Here is a 20,009-nt window from a genome sequence, read left to right on the forward strand (position 1 = left end):
CCCATTTTTTCCAACACCATTTGTTGAAGAGACTCTGCTTTCCCCATTTAATAGTCTGGGCACCTTTGTCAAAGATTAGATGTCCATGGGTGTCGGGGCTGACTTCTGGAGCTCTCAATTCTATTCCACTGCTCAGTATGTCTGTTTATATTCTATTACCAAACAGGTTTTTTGTTTGTTTTTGTCTTTACTTATTTATTTATTTATTTTCCCTTTGTTTTACTGTTGTTGTAGTTATAGTTATTATTGTTGTTATTGATATCGTCATTGTTAGATAGGACAGAGAGAAATCGAGAGAGGAAGGGGAAATGGGGAGAGAAAGACACCTGCAGACCTGCTTTACCGCCTGTGAAGTGACTCCCCTGCAGGTGGGGGGAGCCGGGGCCTTGAACCAGGATCCTCAGGCCGGTCCTTGCACTTCACACCACCACATGTGCTTAACCTACTGCGCTACCACCGGACTCCCACCAAGCAGTTTTTTTTTTTAATTGATCTTTATTTTTTATTAGTGATTAAATAATGATTGACAAGATTGTGGGAGAAAAGGGGTACAAATCTCCATACAATTTATACCACCAGAGTTCCATATCCTCTCCCCTCCATTGGAAAGATTCCTATTCTTTACCCCTCTGGGAGTATGGACTTTATGGTCTTTATAAGGTGCAGAAAGTAGGAGGTCTGGTCTCTGTAATTGCTTCTCAGCTGAACAAGGGATTGACAAGTCAGTCCATACCCCCACACCAAGCAGTTTTGATGACAATGGCCCTATAATACAATTTGAGATCTGGGAGTGTAATGCCTCCATTTCTGTTCTTTCTTCGCAGGATAGTTTTGGCAATTCTAGGTCTTTTCTGGTTCCAGATAAACATTTGAAGCTTTTGTTCTAGTCTCCTAAGCAAATTGGGTGGGATCTTGATGGGGATTGCATTAAATTTGTATATGGTTTCTGGGTAATATATTCGTTTTAATGATGTTAATTCTTTCAATCCATGAACCTGGAATATCTTTACACTTGTTTGTGTCTTTTTCTATTTCAGTATATAAGTCTTTCACTTCTTTTAGGTTTATTCCTAGATATTTTATTGTTTTTGTTGCTATAGTAAAAGGGATTTATTTCTGAATTTCTTCTTCTAACTTGTTCTTTGCATAGAGAAATGCCAGAGTTTTGTATGTTAATTTTGTGGCCTGACACCTTACTATATTGCCTGATAATTTCTAAAAGATTCCTGCTGGATTTTTTAGGTTTTTCTATATAACTATTATATCATCTGCTAATAGGGAGAGTTTGACTTCTCTTCCAATCTGTAGCTCCTTGCCTCTTATCTTGGGAGAAAAATTAATGGATGTTGATCAGATTGTCTTTGGGCAAAGAAAGTCTTCCTAGGGAAGATAATGGTCTTTTTTCTTTTTTGTCTCCAGGGTTATCGCTGGGGCTTGGCACTACGAATCCACTGCTCTTGGTGACCATTTCTTTCATTTTACTGGGTAGGCTGGAGAGAAATTGAGAGAACAGGAGGAGACAGAAAAGAGAGAGAAAGACACCTGCAGACCTGCTTCACCACTAGTGAATCAGGCCCTCTGCAGGTGGGGAGCCAGGTCTCAAACCAGGACCCTTGTGCAGGTCCTTGCACTTAACCGGGTGCACCACCACATGGCCCCCAGCAAAATTATGTTTAATTTCACAGTTCTTAGAATCAAAGAGATGGAAGGTTTTGTTTTAAAGTCATGACTGGACTTTGAGAAAGTTTGTCTGTTAATCAGCTCTATTTCAAGTTTGGGGAAAAAACAGGTTTAGACTTTTAACAGTACTCTGGTTCCAACCTATATTCTTTTTTTTTAAGCTGTTATTTCTTTTTTAAAAAATATTTATTTTCAACTAGGGCAACAAAAAGGGGAAAAAATGGCCTCCAGGAGCGGTGGATTCATGGTGCAGGCACCGAGCCCAGCAATAACCCTGGAGGGGAAAAAAAAATACATAATAAAAAAAATATTTATTTTATTTATTCCCTTTTGTTGCCCTTGTTCTATTGTTGTAGTTATTGTTGGATAGGACAGAGAGAAATGGAAAGAGGAGGGGAAGACAGAGGAGGAGAGAAAGGCAGACACCTGCAGACCTGCTTCACTACCTGTGAAGCAACTCCCCTACAGGTGGAGAGCTGGGGGCTCGAACTGGGATCCTTAACGCCAGTCTTTGCGCTTTGCACCACCTGCGCTTAACCCGCTGCCCTACCACCCGACTCCCCTATTATTTATTTATTAGCTTATTATTGGATAGAGACAGAGAGAAATTGAGATGGGGGAGATAGAGTTGGAGATATAAAGCCCTGCTTTACCACTCATGAAGCTTTCCTTGTGCAGATGGGGACCTGGGGCTTGAACCTGGGTTCTTGTGCACTATGAGCACTTAACCAGATGTGCCACCTGGCCCCCCAACTTACATTTTATTCTAATCTTTCTAAGGTCACTTACTTTCTAGTTAGACATAACTATCCATTTATGCCTTAACTACTTCGAGTTGACATCAAGTTTAATTTTATTCTTAGTAGGTAATGATCTTGTGTTTTCTTTGATACTGTTTCTCTGGAAATTTACTGAGCTAAAGAAAAAAATGCCAATTATGTCAGGCACTGGCAAAAACTAGTAAAGTAATGGGCCTCTTGGAATATACCTAAAATAGACCTTAGCTTTTTCCAAAATGGAGACTCCAAATCTTCATCTGTAATATTTTTCGCTTTTAGATTCATGATTAGTCAACAATTTGTTTTGCTTTATATCTTAACTTTTTTCAGCCACCAGGTTCCAGATGCTACCATGATGCCAACCTGATTTCCCTGGGCAGACCACAACCCCACCATGTGTCTTGGAGCCCTGCCTCCTCAGATCCCTGCACCACTAGAGAAAGAGAGAGACAGGCTGGGTGTATGGATTGACCTGCCAATGCCCACGTTCAGTGGAGAAGCCATTACAGAAGCCAGACCTTCCACCTTCAGCACCCTACAGTGATCCTGGGTCCATACTCCCAGAGGGATAAAGAATAGGGAAGCTGTCAGGGGAGGAGATTGGATATGGAACTCTGGGGGTGGGCATTGTATGAAAATATACCCCTCTTATCAATATTTCCACTTTATAAAAAAATAAATAAATAAAAACCCAATATCATAGATGGTTGTGAGGAATGGGCCTGGCAACATTTCCGCTCCATACCTCCTGTCTTACACTTGGTATTATCTCTTCATAGCGTACTCTTTCATTACTTAAAAATCTCACTCAAATATTACTACTCCATATACTTGATATACTTGCTCAAACAAAGTAATTCACCCCTTCCCTGTTCTCCTATTACAACTTGCATATAGTCCACTCCAAAGAAGCATTTATTTTATTTCATATGAGAGAGAATGAAAGAAATAGAGTACCACTCTAATGCATGCTGTGCTAGGCATCAAACCAAGAACCTCAGGCATACAATACCAGCTGAGATATTTGTCTTGCTTCTCCATATTCTTGTATCATTTCTGTTTCATTATTTGTGTATATATTTATTCCTTTAGACTAATTTCCTAAAAAAAAGAAAGAAAAAACCTTAAACACTTAGTATTGTCTATATTTAGTATGCTAGTAGCAAATAGTTAACACTTAGAAATCTTTGATCCAATCAATGATTCTCTAATTCTCACCTGATTTGGTGTTAAGGCATGGATGTAGGAATCTGGTTATCTTAAAGGAATCTCGTTATCTTTAAAACGTTAAGTTTCCTATTATTTATTTATTGTATAGAGACAGGGAAGGGAGAAGATAGGAACAGAGACAGAGATACCTGCAGCACTACTTCGCTGCTCATGAAGCTTTCCTCCTGCAGGTGGGTAAAGCATTACGTTTTATGCATAGTTTGTCTGCATATAATTTTGGGGGCATCTCTTGATGTATAATAAGATTCAAATACCATCAGGTGGGATTTTGATATATTTCCTAAAAATAATATTTAAATAAAAAGTCAAAGAGGTTTTCCTCAATAATTGTTAGATCAACTATTTCTCCTCTCTCTCTCTCTTTTTTCCTAGTAGAGCACTGTTCAGCTCTGACTAATGGTAGTGCCAGGGATTAAATCTGGGCCTTTTGAGCCTCATGCATCCAAAGTCTTTTGCATTAATTACTGTGCTATTCCCTACCCTGAATAATCTTTTATAAGAAATCCAAAATTACTGGTAAAATACTCAAGGTATTCCATAATCTACTGCAATATTTTCAGTCTTCATTCACAATTTATCTACCTCATTCTGTTCCTGTTACAGCAAGTCTATTTTCTATATAAACAGTATACTTTTTCTTTAATCTTTTAAATTTTATTATTTTTTATTTTATTTATTTGTTTTTAAATAATTAGTTCAAATTTGGAAAATTTCCTTTTGGAACTTGAACAAAAGAGAAACCCAAGACATGCATTTTTTTTTTTTAAAGATTTTGTGAATATTTGAAATATAAGACAAGTGTTTGCAAAGGGAAGGCAAATGAATAGAGCGAAGTGACCAATTTTGGCGAAGCAATTCCAACTATCACAGATCTAGATATTAGACCACAAACTCACCTTGGATAGAACCTGAAGGAAAAGTGTTGGGTAGGAAGAGTCAGGAAAACAGGGATGAATATTGAATGACTTCATCTGTAGATGGAATTTGGGAGACAGGGTCAGAAAAGGAAAGCATGGGATGAAACTTGAATTAGGGGTGGTGTACTGCACCAAAGCAAGGAACTCTTGGGAAGAAATGGAGGAGGGAGGCTTGAGTTGGGAGACTGGGGCCCAAGGTTGGGGGTGAGAGTATTTTGCAGATGTCCATCATGCAGAGCTGGGAAATTGTGCCCATATGTAGACAACTGCAGTAAATCATTAACCCCCCAATAAAACACAAAAAAACAAACAAGGACAAGTAATAGACATTAACTTACAAATAATTTATATATTTTCTATTTTTTTGTATCAACTCTGGTGGTCATCCCTGGTTTCTTTCGTAAGTAAAATAGTTCACTGAGCTTAGATAATTTATCAAAATCAAATACTAAGTGGGAAAATTAAGATTTCCAGATTTTATTTTTAAAATATTTTTATATTATTATTATTATTACCAGAGCACTGTTCAGCTCTGATTTATGGTGGTACAGGGGACTGAACCTGGGACTTTGGAACCTCAGGCATGAGAGTCTCTTTGCTTAACCATTATGTTATCTATCCCTGCCCAGACTTCCAGATTTTCTTTTTCAAAGTTTGAAATGTTTCCAGAATATGATTCTCAGAGTATCTTCTGATACTCAGATTTCCTGTATTCTTGAGCTAGGGTATTAAACAAAATAATTTCCAATTATTCTTGTTACCTCAACAAACTTGGTCTGAGTTATCGATGTGAAGCTTTTCTTAAAATATGACTTAACTGGTAAAAATTTCCATATATATTTTTTCTCAGTAGTAAATTTTAACAAACAATTTTCTTAAAAAATGATTCTATGTGGTGGCCAGGTGGCGGTGCAGAGGGTTAAATGCACATAGTATGAAGCACAAGGGCCCGTGCAGGAATCCTGGTTCAAGCCCCTGGTGGCTTCACAAGTGGTGAAGCAGGTCTGCAGGTGTCTATCCTTCTCTCTCCCTCTCCATCTTCCCCTCCCCTCTCAATTTCTCTTTATCCTATCAAAAAAAAAAAAAGCTTCTATGCATGTATATTTGAAGATTATTTAGATTAGTTAAGTTGCCTTACTAATTTTATGTTTGATTGATCTATTTGGGATAAAAGGGTGCAAAACAGTATAATGGATGAAAATATAATTTACATGAAGCTACATCTAAGTATAACTGACAAGGTTTTCCTAAAGCTAAAAAAAAAAAAAAAAACCACTGAAAATGATTTAGCTAAATTTAGTATCAGATTCTCATGAGAAATGTGTTTTAGATGTTTAAAAATAAAACTTTTCCAGAGCCATAAAAATATAAAAACTCGGGGCTGGGTGGTGATACAACCTGGTTGAGTGCACATGTTACAATGTACAAGGACCCAAAGGACCCAGGTTCGAGCCCCCTGGTCCTCGCCTTTGCAAGTGGTGAAGCAGTGCTGCAGGTGTCTCTCTATCTCTCTCCCTGTCTTCCCCCATTCTTTCTATTTCTGGCTGTCTCTATTCAATAAATAAAGATAATTTAAAAGATTAAAAAAGTAAAAACTCATCACTATCTGATAGCAATTTCTAGCCTCTGTGGATATTTTGACTAACTTAGTTGCTTCCTATTAGTAGTTGTCCTAGCACAAAGAAATGTATCTGGTTTCAAAGTTCATTCTTTCTTGGTTAAGACTTGCTTCAGCAGATAGATACACTGAATTCACATTTAAGAGAAAATTAATCAAGAAAGTTGTCACATAGTTATAATTTATATTGTGTGTTCAGTATGTGGTAGGCATTTGCAAGCATTTCCCTGTGTTAACTAATTTAATCCTCATAACAGTTTTTTCATAAGACTGCTTCACAATTCCTATTCCATTTTTAAAGATAAGGAAGGAAATTTAGTGAAAGACTAGTTTCTTAAGATAAAAGATGGAAGCTCCCCAAAAGAGGACAAAGCCCCATTTTGTGTTTAGCTCTGTGTCTCTGAAGTAGATGAGTATAGACAATTGTGTTATACACATTATAAGCCCTAGAAAAACCCAGAGAACTTGTGAAGTTATCAGGCTTGACTAATAGACTCAGAAAAAAAAAATCGCAAAACTTTGACTTATATGTGAAACATTTAAAATAGTGTATTGCTTGTTAAAGGCAAGAGGAGTGCTAGTAAAGAGCTTAGCTGCCTAGATTAGAATAAAATTCCCACCCCCAATCTGTTCTAATTAGCTTATCTCTCTTGCTTTCATAGCATGCTGATTATTTCAGAAAAGGAATGAGAAGTACTTTGTAGGACGCTATTTTTTTTAAGCCAGTTTATAATAGTTTTGGAATGGTTGTAAATTCTCAAACTTTAAAATGCTAGACCTTTCCTGTAACAATCTGTTGTTGGAATTTTAAAGGTCTGAGTGCTTTAAGGATCTCGACTTCGCCTCCTAGCTTTGGTTTTGACCCAAATGATTATGTTTTCTCATTTGGGCAAGATTTCTCTTGGTATTTTGATATTTGTTCTGATAAAAGGAGACATGTCACTAACAGGTATTTAAAATTTTGTATTGTTTTAATCTTATATCTGTAGTATATGCTTTCAAAATATATGTGATTTGTAGGAAATCAAATAAAATGTTATAGTAATCTGATATTTGCTTCAAACTTAAAAGCTTTTTAAAATATTTTTTTTTCAGCAATTCCTCGTCTCACCCTTTCTGTTCTTGTGTTGAAATTGGACGTATGCTTCAGTAACAGTCTTAAAGGAGTGGGGAAAATGGAGAAAAAATTAAATATATTTTCTTAGGTATACAGGTCCATAATCTGAGAATTGATTTCAGAATTCAAATGAGGCTTATATGTCAGTTTTTCTTTGTTATCTTTCATTTTATAGCTTCACTAATCATCAGAAGTCATGTTTATGCTTTTATTGTGTAGCACAAGCCTATTTATCCTTAGAAGAGAGCCAAGAACCCAAGAGTGCAATTTCTTTTCTCCTGACTGACTTAGAGTCTATGGATCCTTCTTTAACTACTAAAGAGAAACAACCCCTGGACTACAGAGAAATTGAGAGACAGTGGTTGCTCAGAAGAAGGCGTTCTACTCTGTTTCCTAATGGTATAAAACTTTGCCCAGATGAAAGTGTTACGGAGGCTGTGGCAAACCATGTGAAATATTTTAAAGTCCGAGGTAAGCAAATACCCAAACCCTGGGACTCTGTGATAAAATTCCAACATGGTTCTATCACATTTAATGAATCACTAAACTCAAAGTTTGTGAAAATTTAGACAGACAGCCAACTATTATTCTAGTGATGGGAACAGAACTTGGCAAGGAACATAGTATTCATTTAACTTCAGAGGAAAGTTTACATTGTTTTCAGAGGAAATGGTTTAAAAATTTTTTTTAATTAATTTTTTTTTTTACCAGAGCATTGTTCAACCCTGGTTTATGGTGGTACAGGGGATTGGACCTGGGACTTGGAGTCTTTCAGGCATGAGAGTTTCTTTGCATAACCATTACACTATCTACCCTGGACTGGTTTAAATCTCTTTAAGTGTGTCATAAGTACTAGATTAGGTGTAATTTTTGTATCTTTATTATAGTATTTAGTACAAAGATGCTCATAGAATATATTTACCTGACTTATTTGAATAATTAGCTTTATAAATGTTATAAATGTTTCTTTATAAATGTTCCTATATGTTACACTTTTAGAGTGTTGACATTCTAGATATTAATATTGTTTATGTTCTAGTTTAGGGATGGAGAATTTCTAGTCTGTGGGCTGTGTGCTGTTCACAAAAATCACTTAGTCTGACCCTGTCAAGGCAAACAGAGGTTTTTTTCATAGCAAGACTCCATGCTAAATTTTTTTTTTTTTAATTTAGTTAGTTGTATAGAGACAGAAGTTGAGAGGGAAAGGGGTGATAGGGAGAGAGGCAGAGAGACACCTGCAGCCCTGCTTCACCATTTGTGAAGCTTTCCCCTGCAGGTGGGGGCCGGGGACTTGAACCCAGGTCCTTGTGCATTGTAACGCATGCGCTCGACCAGGTGCGCCACCACCTGGCCCCTCCATGCTAAATTTTAAGGTGATAATTTGTATGGGCTTCAAATAAAGTTATAAGTATCCAAATGACCCTTGACAGAAAAAAAAAACTTTCCCACTCTTGCTTTAGTTGGTACATGTAAAACTTTAAAAGACTAAAATGATGGTACTTCTCACAACTGACCAAGTAGTAAGAAAAGTAGGATTTTGCTTCATTTAAAATTAATCATCCTTGATCTCATACCATTTTGTTCTGTGAGTTTATCCTCTCTGGTTTATATTATCAACCAACAGTGCTTCACTGACCATAATGTATCCATCCCATAGATGCTTGGTAGACTTCCCAACATTGCTTTGTGTTATTCAATATTTAATAAAAAGATGTAATGCTAGTACGCTGAAGTGGCAATATTGATAGATTATGAAATATTTAAAATTTTTTTTAAAAAATTTTTTATTTAAGAAAGGATTAGTGAACAAAAGCATAAGGTAGGAGGGGTACAACTCCACAGAATTCCCAACACCCAATCCCCATAACCCACCCCCTCCCCTGATAGCTTTCCCATTCTCTATCCCTCTGGGAGCATGGACCCAGGGTCGTTGAGGGTTGCAGAAGGTAGAAGGTCTGGCTTCTGTAATTGCTTCCCCGCTGAACATGGGCGTTGACTGGTCGGTCCATACCCCCAGTCTGCCTCTCTCTTTCTCTAGTAGGGTGTGACTCTGGGGAAGCTGAGCTCCAGGACACATTGGTGGGGTCTTCAATCCAGGGAAGCCTAGCCAGCATCCTGGTGGCATCTGGAACCTGGTGATTGAAAACAGAGTTAACATATGAAGCCAAATAATTTGTTGAGCAATCATGGATCCCAAGCTTGGAATAGTGGAGAGGAAGTGTTAGGGAGGTACTCACTGCAAACTCTAGTGTAGTCCTGCTTTCAGGTATATATTTTGCAGTAGTTTATGGATACGTGTGCACATAAGCTCTCTCTCACAGAAACTGGTGTATATCTAGGTTATGGGACTTTGTTAGAAAGTGAACTACCTGAGATGAAATTAGAGTGTGTTATTAAAGGAAAGGTCTCACCCGAGTAATGAAGCTGAAGGGTTGTCATTCCACACGTGAAGTCTCTGGATACATTCTGAGGTGAAGCATGTTGAGGTAGCAATCGTTGCTTTGGTTAGGTTGTGATCGGCAGATGCAATGTTATTTGGTTTGGATTGGGAGATGCATACGGGAAAGTGGGCCCTATCCAAGGGTTCCAGGACTGGGGGAAGTAGGGGCTTTATAGTGAAGATGTGAGGTTCCTGCTGTCTTAGGGTTCAAAAAGACACTCAATAGTTAATATTATCATCACATTATTTGTTAATTGGGTTAACTTTGAAAAGTCCCTTTGTTATGGTTTGCTGGACAGTACCCAGTATCTTGTATATAGCTGTGCTATTGGAAGCTTCTAATCTACTTGGTCTAGGCTTTTCCTTTTTATAAAAAGGAAACACTAACAAAAACTATAGGATAAGAGAAGTACACTCCACACAATTCCCACAACCAGCACTCCGTATCCCATCCCTCCCCCTGAGAACTTTCCTATTCTTTATCCCTCTGGGAGCATGGACCAAGGGACCTTATGGGGTATAGAAGGTAGAAGGTTTGGCTTCTGTAATTGCTTACCCGCTGAACATGGGCATTGACAGGTAGATTCATACTCCCAGCCTGTCTCTCTCTTTCCCTAGTGGGACAGGGCTCTGGGGAAATGGGGCTCCAGGACACATTGGTGGGGTCTTCTACTCAGGGAAGTCCAGTTGGCATCATGGTAGCATCTGGAACCTGGTGGCTGAAAGAAGAGTTAACATAGAAAGCCAAAAAAACCCCACAAAAAACCAAAAAAACCTGTTGATTAATCATGAACCTAAAGGCTGGAATAGTGCAGATGAAGAGTTTGTGGGGGGGGTGTCTCTGTTTTATAGATTGTTAGTAGTCCTATTTTAGTTATATTCCAATGGGCCCATGACTACTAGTGTGTTTTTAAATTTATTTTTTTTCTGAGCCTGACATCTGATAAGTAGGTGGACCCAAGTTATTATCTGGAGAGATGATGCCATGGCTGGAAAAAGGACCAGAAAGCTGTATCAGGGAAGAGAGTAGCTCCTAAATATGGGAAAGGTATATCAATATTGTTGACTGTAAACCCCATTGATTTGATGTGATCTGGGGCCCATATTCAGATTATGAAATATTACTGAAATCAGGCTTGTTCATTCATACATTTATTCAGTAGTTGTTTAGTGAACATCTGTTCATTCATACATTTATTCAGTAGTTATTTAGTGAGCATCTGTTCATTCATACATTTATTCAGTAGTTCTTTAGTGAACATCTCTTCATTCATACATGTATTCAGTAGTTGTTTAGTGAGCATCTGCTACTTTCGAACACTGAACAAAATGAAACCAGTCTGAGCTGCTACTTTATCTTCTCTACTTTCCCCTAGATTGTCCTTTCCCTTTCCCCTTAGCAAAAGGATCATTTTTTTCAGATAATAGTGTAGTGCCAGATATACATAAATTTAATATATTTGATTTTTTTGTTTATTTAAGTGGAATGATGTTTTTGGTGTATACTTTTAGATTGCATTTTGGGACTGTTGAATTCTACTAAGCAATAATTTCTCTTTTTTTGATTTCCAATACAGTTATTGGTGGAGCTTGGTGCCAGCACCACAATTCGACTGCTCCTGGTGGCCATTTTTTTCTTATTTATCTATCCCTTTTATTTTATTTTATAGGACAGAAATAGAGATGGGGGAGAAAGAGAGGTAGAGAGAAAGAGAATACCTGCAGACCTGCTTTAGCACCTGTGAAGCTTCTTCTCTACAAGTTGGAAGTGTGGGTTCCAACTTGGGTCCTTGCACATGGTGACATGTGCACTCAATCTGCTCAGCTCCCTCTTTTTACTTTTAAAAATTCATTATATTGGGGACTTATGGCTTACAGCAGTCTAGTTCTTGAGATGGGTACAATTTCTATATCTCCTCATTTTAGGTGTTCACAGAGCACGCACCCCCAGGTTAGGTCCTTTCCCACCATCAGGCACCCAGCACAACCCAATACCTTCTATACCCCCATCCTTCCCCTTCTTCCCTAGACCTCTTTGCTTTGGTGCAACACACCATACCCAGTCTGAGCTTTACCTTTCCATCCTTGTTTCTTAAGTTATAAGTGAGACCATCCAGTATTAGATCTTTTTTTTTTTCCCCCCAATTAACATGATTCCTTCAAGTTCCATCCAAGATGAGGCAAAGGAGATGACTTCACCATTTTTTTTTTGTTGTTGTTATTGTTGTTGCGCTTGTTGTTATTGGATAGGACTGAGAGAAATTGAGAGAGAAGGGAAAGACAGAGAAGGGAGAGAAAAATAAATACCTGCAGACTTGCTTCACCGCTTGTGAAGCCAACCCCTTGCTGGTGGGGAGCCAGGGGCTCAAATCAGGATCTTTATAATGGACCTTGCCATGTGCGCTTAACCCGCTGTGCTACCGCCCGGCCCGACTTCACCATTTTTAATAGTTGAATAATATTCCTGTGTGTGTGTGTGTGTGTGTGTGTGTGTGTGTGTGTGTGTGTATTTCATGACTTTCTTAGCCACTAAACTGTTGTTGGGTATCCAGGCTGCTTCCAAGTTTGGGCTACATAACAAATTATGTTGCTATAAACATAGGCGTAAAAGTTGTCTTTAGATAGGTGTTTTTATTTCCTTTGCTAATTACTTTTTAAATAGAAATACATTAACATGGCCTTTCTGTATAGGACATAAGCCAGATATGGTAAGTTTCAAAGAGAATGGGAATGCAATAAAGAAAGATGAATGAGAATGTGTGTGTTTGTGTGTGTGTACACATACACATTTAGGTTTATTATAACACATCTCTGTGTATACTCTTATCCTTTTAAAACTGGGCATCTTTCCAGTGAACAAAAAAGAAAATTTAGAAATAAATAGGAACAAAGTTATAATAGAGAATGTAAATTTCAAGTAAAATCCTATAGGTTCTGTTGTTTCCCCTTTCAAATGGCTCTGCTCAAATTATCTATGGGGGGAATTTTTAAAACTGTCATCTTGGGGGATTAATGTTTTACATTTGACGGTAAATACAATGGTTTGTACATGCATAACATTTCTCAGTTTTCAGCACAACAATACAACCCCCACTAGGTCCTCTGCCATCCTTTTTAGACCTGTATTCTCCCCCGTACCCACCCCAGAGTCTTTTACTGTGGTGCAAAACACCAACTCCAGTTCAAGTTCTACTTCTGTTTTCTCTTCTGATCTTGTTTTTCAACTTCTGCCTGAGAGTGAGATCATCCCATACTCACCCTTCTGCTTCTGACTTATTTCACTTAATATGATGTCTTCAAGCTCCATCCAAGATGGGCTGAAAATGGTGAAGTCAACGTTTTTGATAGCTGAGTAGTATTCCATTGTGCATGTATACCACAACTTACTCAGCCACTCATCTGGTGTTGGACACCTGGGTTGCTTCCAAATTTTGGCTATTACAAAATGTGCTGCTGTGAACATAGGTATACACAAATGTTTTTTTGATGGGTGTGTTGGGTTCCTTAGGATATATCTCCAGGAGAGGAATTGCAGGATCATAGGGCAGGTCCATTTCTAGCCTTCTGAGAGTTCTCCAGACTGCTCTCCACAGAGGTTGAACCAATTTACATTCCTTTGCCGACCTTTTAAGCCTCATTTTGTTAAGATTTTTTTTTTCATTTTTTAAATAAGAGAAAGTTGACAGATACATGTTGGTAAATGTTAACTGTACATATTCACACAGACACATAGTGTAATCTCTGAACCCAATATACAAAGAAAGGAGAAAAAGTTAGAAATCTATGTATTACTATACAGGGGCCCAGCACTCTCCAGCTTACAGCAGAGCTAAGGGAGCTAAGTTTTTCTTTTTCCCTACCGAACATGGTGGTATTTATTCCAGAAGTTCTTGCTGAGAGAAGAAGGGATAAAAATTAATTTGGAACAGAAAAGGGTAGAAATAGGACAGAGAGAAATCGAGAGGGGAGGGGAAGACAGAGAAGGGGAGGAAGATTGACACTTGCAGACCTGCTTCACTGCCTGTGAAAGGACACCTCTGCAGGTGGGGAGCCAGGGGCTGAAACCGGGATCCTTAAGCTGGTCCTTGCACTTTGCTCCATGTGTGCTTAACCCGCTGCACTACTACCCGACCCCTGGGTAGAAATTTTTTTCAACTGTATTCTGCTCAAGGTACCCCCCCCCCCAAGTAAGTTGAGAACCATGACATAAAAGAGAGAAGAGGCCTCCAAACAGGGTGACTGAGCACAAAAGGAGAGGAACAAACAAATACTTCGCCTTGCTCTCAGAGACTGAAGAAAAATATGAAAGGTCTGGAATCCATTAGTGTCCCACTAGTCTTCTTCTCCTTCCTCCTCTCATTCTTCCTCCACCTCAGTGATGAATGGTACTTTTGTCAGAAAAGAGGTATTTACAGAGTTACCATCTCAAAAGTAGAAAGTTGTCTTCAGCACTAACTAAATGCTACATGAAAATTGATAAGCACAACTTCCGAACTCATGAAGGCCTAATCGTGAAGTATGTAGCATTGATCTTAGTTGCCTTCATTAGATCTTCTTTCCCTAGAATTGTGCCAAAAATTGCTCTTGATTTTATGGACTACAGTGTCCTATTTATTATTCCTCTTTCTTTTTTTTTTTTTTTTTTTTACATTTTTTTCTTCCCTTTTTTTTTTTTTTCCTCCAGGGTTATTGCTGGGCTCGGTGCCTGCACCATGAATCCACCACTCCTGGAGGCCATTTTTCCCCCTTTTGTTGCTCTTGTTGTTGTAGCCTCGTTGTGGTTATTATTATTGCCATTGTTGATGTTGTTTGTTGTTGGATAGGACAGAGAGAAATGGAGAGAAGAGGGGAAGACAGAGAGGGGGAGAGAAAGATAGACACCTGCAGACCCGCTTCACCGCCTGTGAAGCGACTCTCCTGCAGGTGGGGAGCCGGGGGCTCGAACCGGGATCCCTACGCCAGTCCTTGCACTTTGCGCCACATGTGCTTAATCGATTCACTGTGCCACTGCCCGACTCCCTTATTCCTCTTTCTAAGATTCATGGAAACTCCAATTCCCCCCCACCCTCAATATTTCTCCATTAACAAAATATAAGTATTGTAAATTCTATTTTTTTTTTTTAAACCAGAGCAATACTCAGCTCTGGTTTATAGTGGAGCTGGGCATTGAATGTGAACCTTCGGTACCTCATGAAGTCTTTTATACAACCATTATACTATTTTCCCCAGCCCTTCTAAATTGTATTACTCTAAGGCAAATAATTGGAACTTCTTGTCAGATAACTCACAACTGTAATGCTACCAGATAAATTAATGATGTTATTTATTGCCTTTTTTGAGGCAACTGTGTTTATAATGTTTTATTGGGATATAATTAACATACCATACTATTTATTCATTAAAGTATAGAATTATTGACTTTCTTTTTTTTTCACCACTTCCATCACCAAAGGTCTGTGTTCCCATTCCTACCACCCATAGATAACCACTATAGTTTTCCCACAGTCTTAGATATAGGTTGACAATTTTTTTCATATTCATGTAGTCTATTCTCTATATACTGTATATGAGTGAAGCCATTCTGTAGTTGTCCTTCACTTCCTTACTAGTATATTCAAAGAAATGTACAATAATCATCATACTCAGTTTAGGATAATTCCATCACCTCGCTCCCTTTAGCATTTCACTACCTCTTATTTTTTGCTCTCTTTTGCTCATCTTGCCAGGCTGAAGCAACCAGGAGTATGCTGTCTCTATAGAATTGCCTTTTCTGGACATGACATATGAATAGGATAACATATGATCGTCTCTGACTGCCTTCTTTCATTTAGAATAATGTTTTCAAAGCTGATTAATGCTGTGGTATCAGAAGGTTACTTTTATGAGAAAATGATAACATTCTCTTATATGCATATACCACACTTCACTTAGCTTGCCTGTTCATTAGTTGGTAAACACGGGATTATTTTCATGCCTAGAAGTAGAATTCTGGGCCCCCTTTTTGTCATCTTTGTTATAGTCCTCTCCCCCACCTCCACTGGTCTTCTAATTTCAGTGAGCATCAAGATTTGAAGTTTTCATGAGGTTATTTACTTAGCCTGCTGCAGTATCAAATTCCCCCAGGTTTTGTCTTGATTTGGGTTAATTTCTCTGTTTCCTTAGTATGTTTGCATTCTATTCATTTGTATGGATTAGGTAAAACCACTGTCATTCCTAGTCTTGTTGTAAAGGCCTGTTAGGATTTGACAATTAGATGGTATTGGCATAGGGTGCTATGTAGGATCTTAGACTTTCTTTCTATTATTGTTTAGATTGAACTTTCATCACCATTCAGGTTGACCAGAAGAAAGGCTCAAGTCTCCCTATTTGCTTTTCAGTTGCTTGAGGTGAGGAAGAGATCTTCAACCACAGTCAGCTCATGAGATTTCACTGATAAGAGTCTTTCTAGAAAAGGCAGTATTTCCCTCTCGCCCCCATTTTTGTTGCCTTTGTTGTTGTTATAGCTGTTGTTGTGGTTAGGACAAGAAAAGGAGAAGATAGAGATGGGGAAAGATAAATACCTGCAGTCCTACTTCACTGCTTGTAAAGCTGCCCCCCTTGCAGATGGGGAGCTGGGGGCTTCAACCGGGATCCTCAAACTGGTCTGTGCACTTCGTACTGTGTGCACTTAACCTGCTGCTCTACCCCCTGGCCTCCAGGGATTTAAGTTTTATACCATTTGTTAATAGGAGTCTATATCATTTCCTTTACTTTTTTTTAAATCTGAGCACTGTTCAACTTTGGGTTATGGTGGTATGGGGGACTGAATTTGAGACCTGAAAGCCTCAAGCATTAAAGTCTGTTTGCAGATCTTCTTCACCGCCTGTTAAGTGACTCTCCGATGGGGCTGGGGAGCCGGGACTCTAACCTGGGTCCTTGAGCCAGTCCTTGTGCTTTGGGCCATGTGCGCTTAACCTGCTACGCTACTGCCCGCCCCAGAAGAGGTATTTGTAATCTCGCAGAATAAAAAGAACTCCGTGTGAACTATCTAGTTCCTCTAGTAGAATGTGTTTCTTTTTTTTTTTTTTAATATTTATTTTATTTATTTATTCCCTTTTGTTGCCCTTGTTTTTTTTTTTTATTGTTGTTGTTACTGATGTCATTGTTGTTGGATAGGACAGAGAGAAATGGAGAGAGGAGGGAAAGACAGAAAGGGGGAGAGAAAGAGAGACACCTGCAGACCTGCTTCACTGCCTGTGAAGTGACTCCCCTGCAGATGGGGAGCCGGGTTCGAACTGGGATTCGAACCGGGATCCTTATGCCGGTCCTTGTGCTTTGCGCCACCTGCGCTTAACCCGCTGCGCTACAGCCCGACTCCCCAGAATGTGTTTCTTATATGTGAAGGCCCTGGAATCAAGCTCAGACACCCTGTGGGGAGAGTTCATGGATGGTGGAGTGGTGCTATGGTGGCTTCTTTTCTGGTTCTGTTCCTCCTGCTCTCTTCTCTGTCTCCTATTTCTCTCTCCAAAACAAAGAATGAGAAAGTTGGCTAGGGGAGGTGATACCACTCATACATGAATCCCCGATGCACTATTTAAATGAAAGATAAGGACCCAGGCTCAAGCCCCTGGTCCCCACCTGCAGGGGAGAGGCTTCACTAGTGGTGAAGCAGTGTTGCAGGCATCTCTGCCTCTTTCCTCTCAGTCTTTCCCTTCCCTCTCAATTTCTCTGTCTATATTCAATAAACAAATAAAAATAAAAAAGATCAAGACAGCTCTGTGGATTGAATTATTGAGTGGCTAGGTGTTCTAGTCGTTGTTAAGACTATATGGCAAAAACTAGGGCAAGAATTTAGATCTTTAGTTCTCTGAACCAGGGCCTCTAATTAATTCAGTGTGCTACCTGATATGCATTTGTTGATCTTGAAGTGAAAAAATAACTTTCTTAGTTTCTGACTATTTAGATCCTTCTTTCTGCCTCACTACTTTTGTTTTCTTCTTTCCCTCTACTGTTTTATTTACTTGCTTATTTATCTCATTATTTATTGAATAGAGACAGAGAGAAATTGAGATAGAAGGGGGAGATAAAGATGGAGAGAGAGAGAGAGAGAGAGAGAGAGAGAGAGAGAGAGTGAGACACCTGCAACACTGTTTCACTGATTGTGAAGCTTTCCCCTTGTAAGTGGGGACCAAGTGCTTGAACTTGGGTTCTTGCACATTGTAACGGGTGCTCTCAACCAGGTGAAATACCCTAGTTTCCATCTGTTCTTCAGTGTCCTACATCTGACCACTGAAACGGTTACATGACAGCAATGCTTAGTGTCCTGTACATTATGTAGAGATGATCTGTTTAGCGTCAGGCTTTGTGCTTTGGGTATTTTAGCAGATACTGAATTAATCTTAATGTTACAATACATTTATCCTGAATATCATCATTTTCTCTTTGTTTGCATGACTTTTTTTTAAACAGATTCTATGTAATTTTATTATTTTTGTAGACACTGATTTCACACATGTGCAGTTTCACTACTCTAGGTACTTTTTCAATCAGATAGGAAGGCAGAGAGAGGGAGAGAACAGGCTTTATTTTTTAAGAGAAGTTTTAGTTTTACAGAAAATTAGAACAAAAGCTCATAGTGTTACCACTACTGCCTCCCCCTTCCACGTTTTTCCCTTTAAACATATTAGTGTGGCACATTTGTTGTTATTGATGAGCCACTATGGATACACTATTCTTTACATATTAATAGAATTCTTTTTTACATATTAATGTAATTATTTTATTTTATTTTATTTTATTTTTATTTAAGAAAGGATAAATTAACAAAACCATTGGGTGGGAGGGGTACAACTCCACACAATTCCCACCACCCAATCTCCATATCCCACCCCCTCCCCTGATAGCTTTCCCATTCTCTGTCCCTCTGGAAGCATGGACCCAGGGTCATTGTGGGTTGCAGAAGGTGGAAGGTCTGGCTTCTGTAATGCTTCCCCACTGAACATGGGCGTTGACTGGTCGGTCCATACTCCCAGTCTGCCTCTCTCTTTCCCTAGTAGGAAAAGAGAATAGTGGGGAAGCTGAGCTCCAGGACACATTGGTGGGGTCTTCATTCTAGGGAAGCCTGGCCGGCATCCTGATGACATCTGGAACCTGGTGACTGAAAAGAGAGTTAACATACAAAGCCAAACAAATTGTTGAGCGATCATGGACCCAAAGCTAGGAATAGTGGAGAGGCAGTGTTAGGGGGATACTCACTGCAAACTCTAGTGTACTTCTGCTTTCACATATATATTTTGCAGTAGTTTATGGATACGTGTGAACATATGCTCTCTCTCACAGAAACTGGTGTATATCTAGGTTTTGGGGCTTTGTTAGAAAGTGAACCACCTGAGATGGAATTAGAGTATACTATGAAAGGAAAGGTCTCACCCGAGTAATGAAGCTGAAGGGTTGTCATTCCACACGTGAAGTCTCTGGACACAGTCTGAAGTGAAGCATGTTGAGGTGACAATCATTGTGTTGATTAGGATGCGATCGGCAGATGCAATATTATTTGATATGGATTGGGAGAGGCATACAGGAAAGTGGGCCCTATCCAAGGGTTCCAGGACTGGGGGAAGTAGAGGCTCTATTGTGGAGATGTGAGGTTCCTGCTGTCTTAGGGTTCAAAAAGACAATGGATAGTTAATGTTATCATCACATTATTTGGTAATTGGGTTAGCTGTGAAAAATCCTTTTGTTAGGGTTTGCTGTACAGTACCCAGTATCTTGTATATAGCTGTGCTATTGGTTGCTTCTGATATTAATGTAATTCTAAGGCTTATAGTTTATACTAGGTTTCTCTGCTTGTGTTTTACATCTTGCGGGTTTTGACAAATTTCTTATTTGTAGTCACTATTATAGTACCGCACAGTGTAGTTTTACTACCTTAAAAATCCATTGTGTTCTGGGGTGTGGGGGTGTGGTGTGGTTGGGTGGTAGCAAAGTGCAAGGACAGGATCCCAGCATAGGGATCCCAGCTGTAGCCCCGGGCTCCCCACATGCAGGGGAGGGTGGCCCATCTACAGGTGTCTGTCTTTCCCTCCTCTTTCATTTTCTCTGTCCTAAAGACAAGGGCAACAAAATGGAGAAAATGGCCTCCAGGACCAGTGGATTTGTAGTGCAGTCACTGAGCCTCAGCAATAACCCTGGAGGCAAAAAAACCCCCCCCAAAACAAAAAACTATTGCATTCTATCTTATATTTCCATC

The 20,009-nt window shown here is 39.1% G+C and overlaps 1 protein-coding gene across 1 annotated transcript in view; it reads left to right on the plus strand.

Moving 5' to 3' along the window:
• The first annotated feature begins 7,091 nt into the window (after positions 1-7,091).
• IMPG2 (interphotoreceptor matrix proteoglycan 2) overlaps positions 7,092-20,009 on the plus strand; it is a 90,468-nt gene continuing 77,550 nt past the window's right edge. The window contains exons 1-2 of the mRNA XM_060197117.1: positions 7,092-7,173; positions 7,561-7,812. Of these exons, the coding sequence (XP_060053100.1) occupies positions 7,092-7,173; positions 7,561-7,812 (334 nt within the window). The remainder of the gene's footprint in view (positions 7,174-7,560; positions 7,813-20,009) is intronic.

Source organism: Erinaceus europaeus, chromosome 9 (genome assembly GCF_950295315.1).
Source record: "Erinaceus europaeus chromosome 9, mEriEur2.1, whole genome shotgun sequence".
NCBI lineage: Eukaryota > Metazoa > Chordata > Mammalia > Eulipotyphla > Erinaceidae > Erinaceus > Erinaceus europaeus.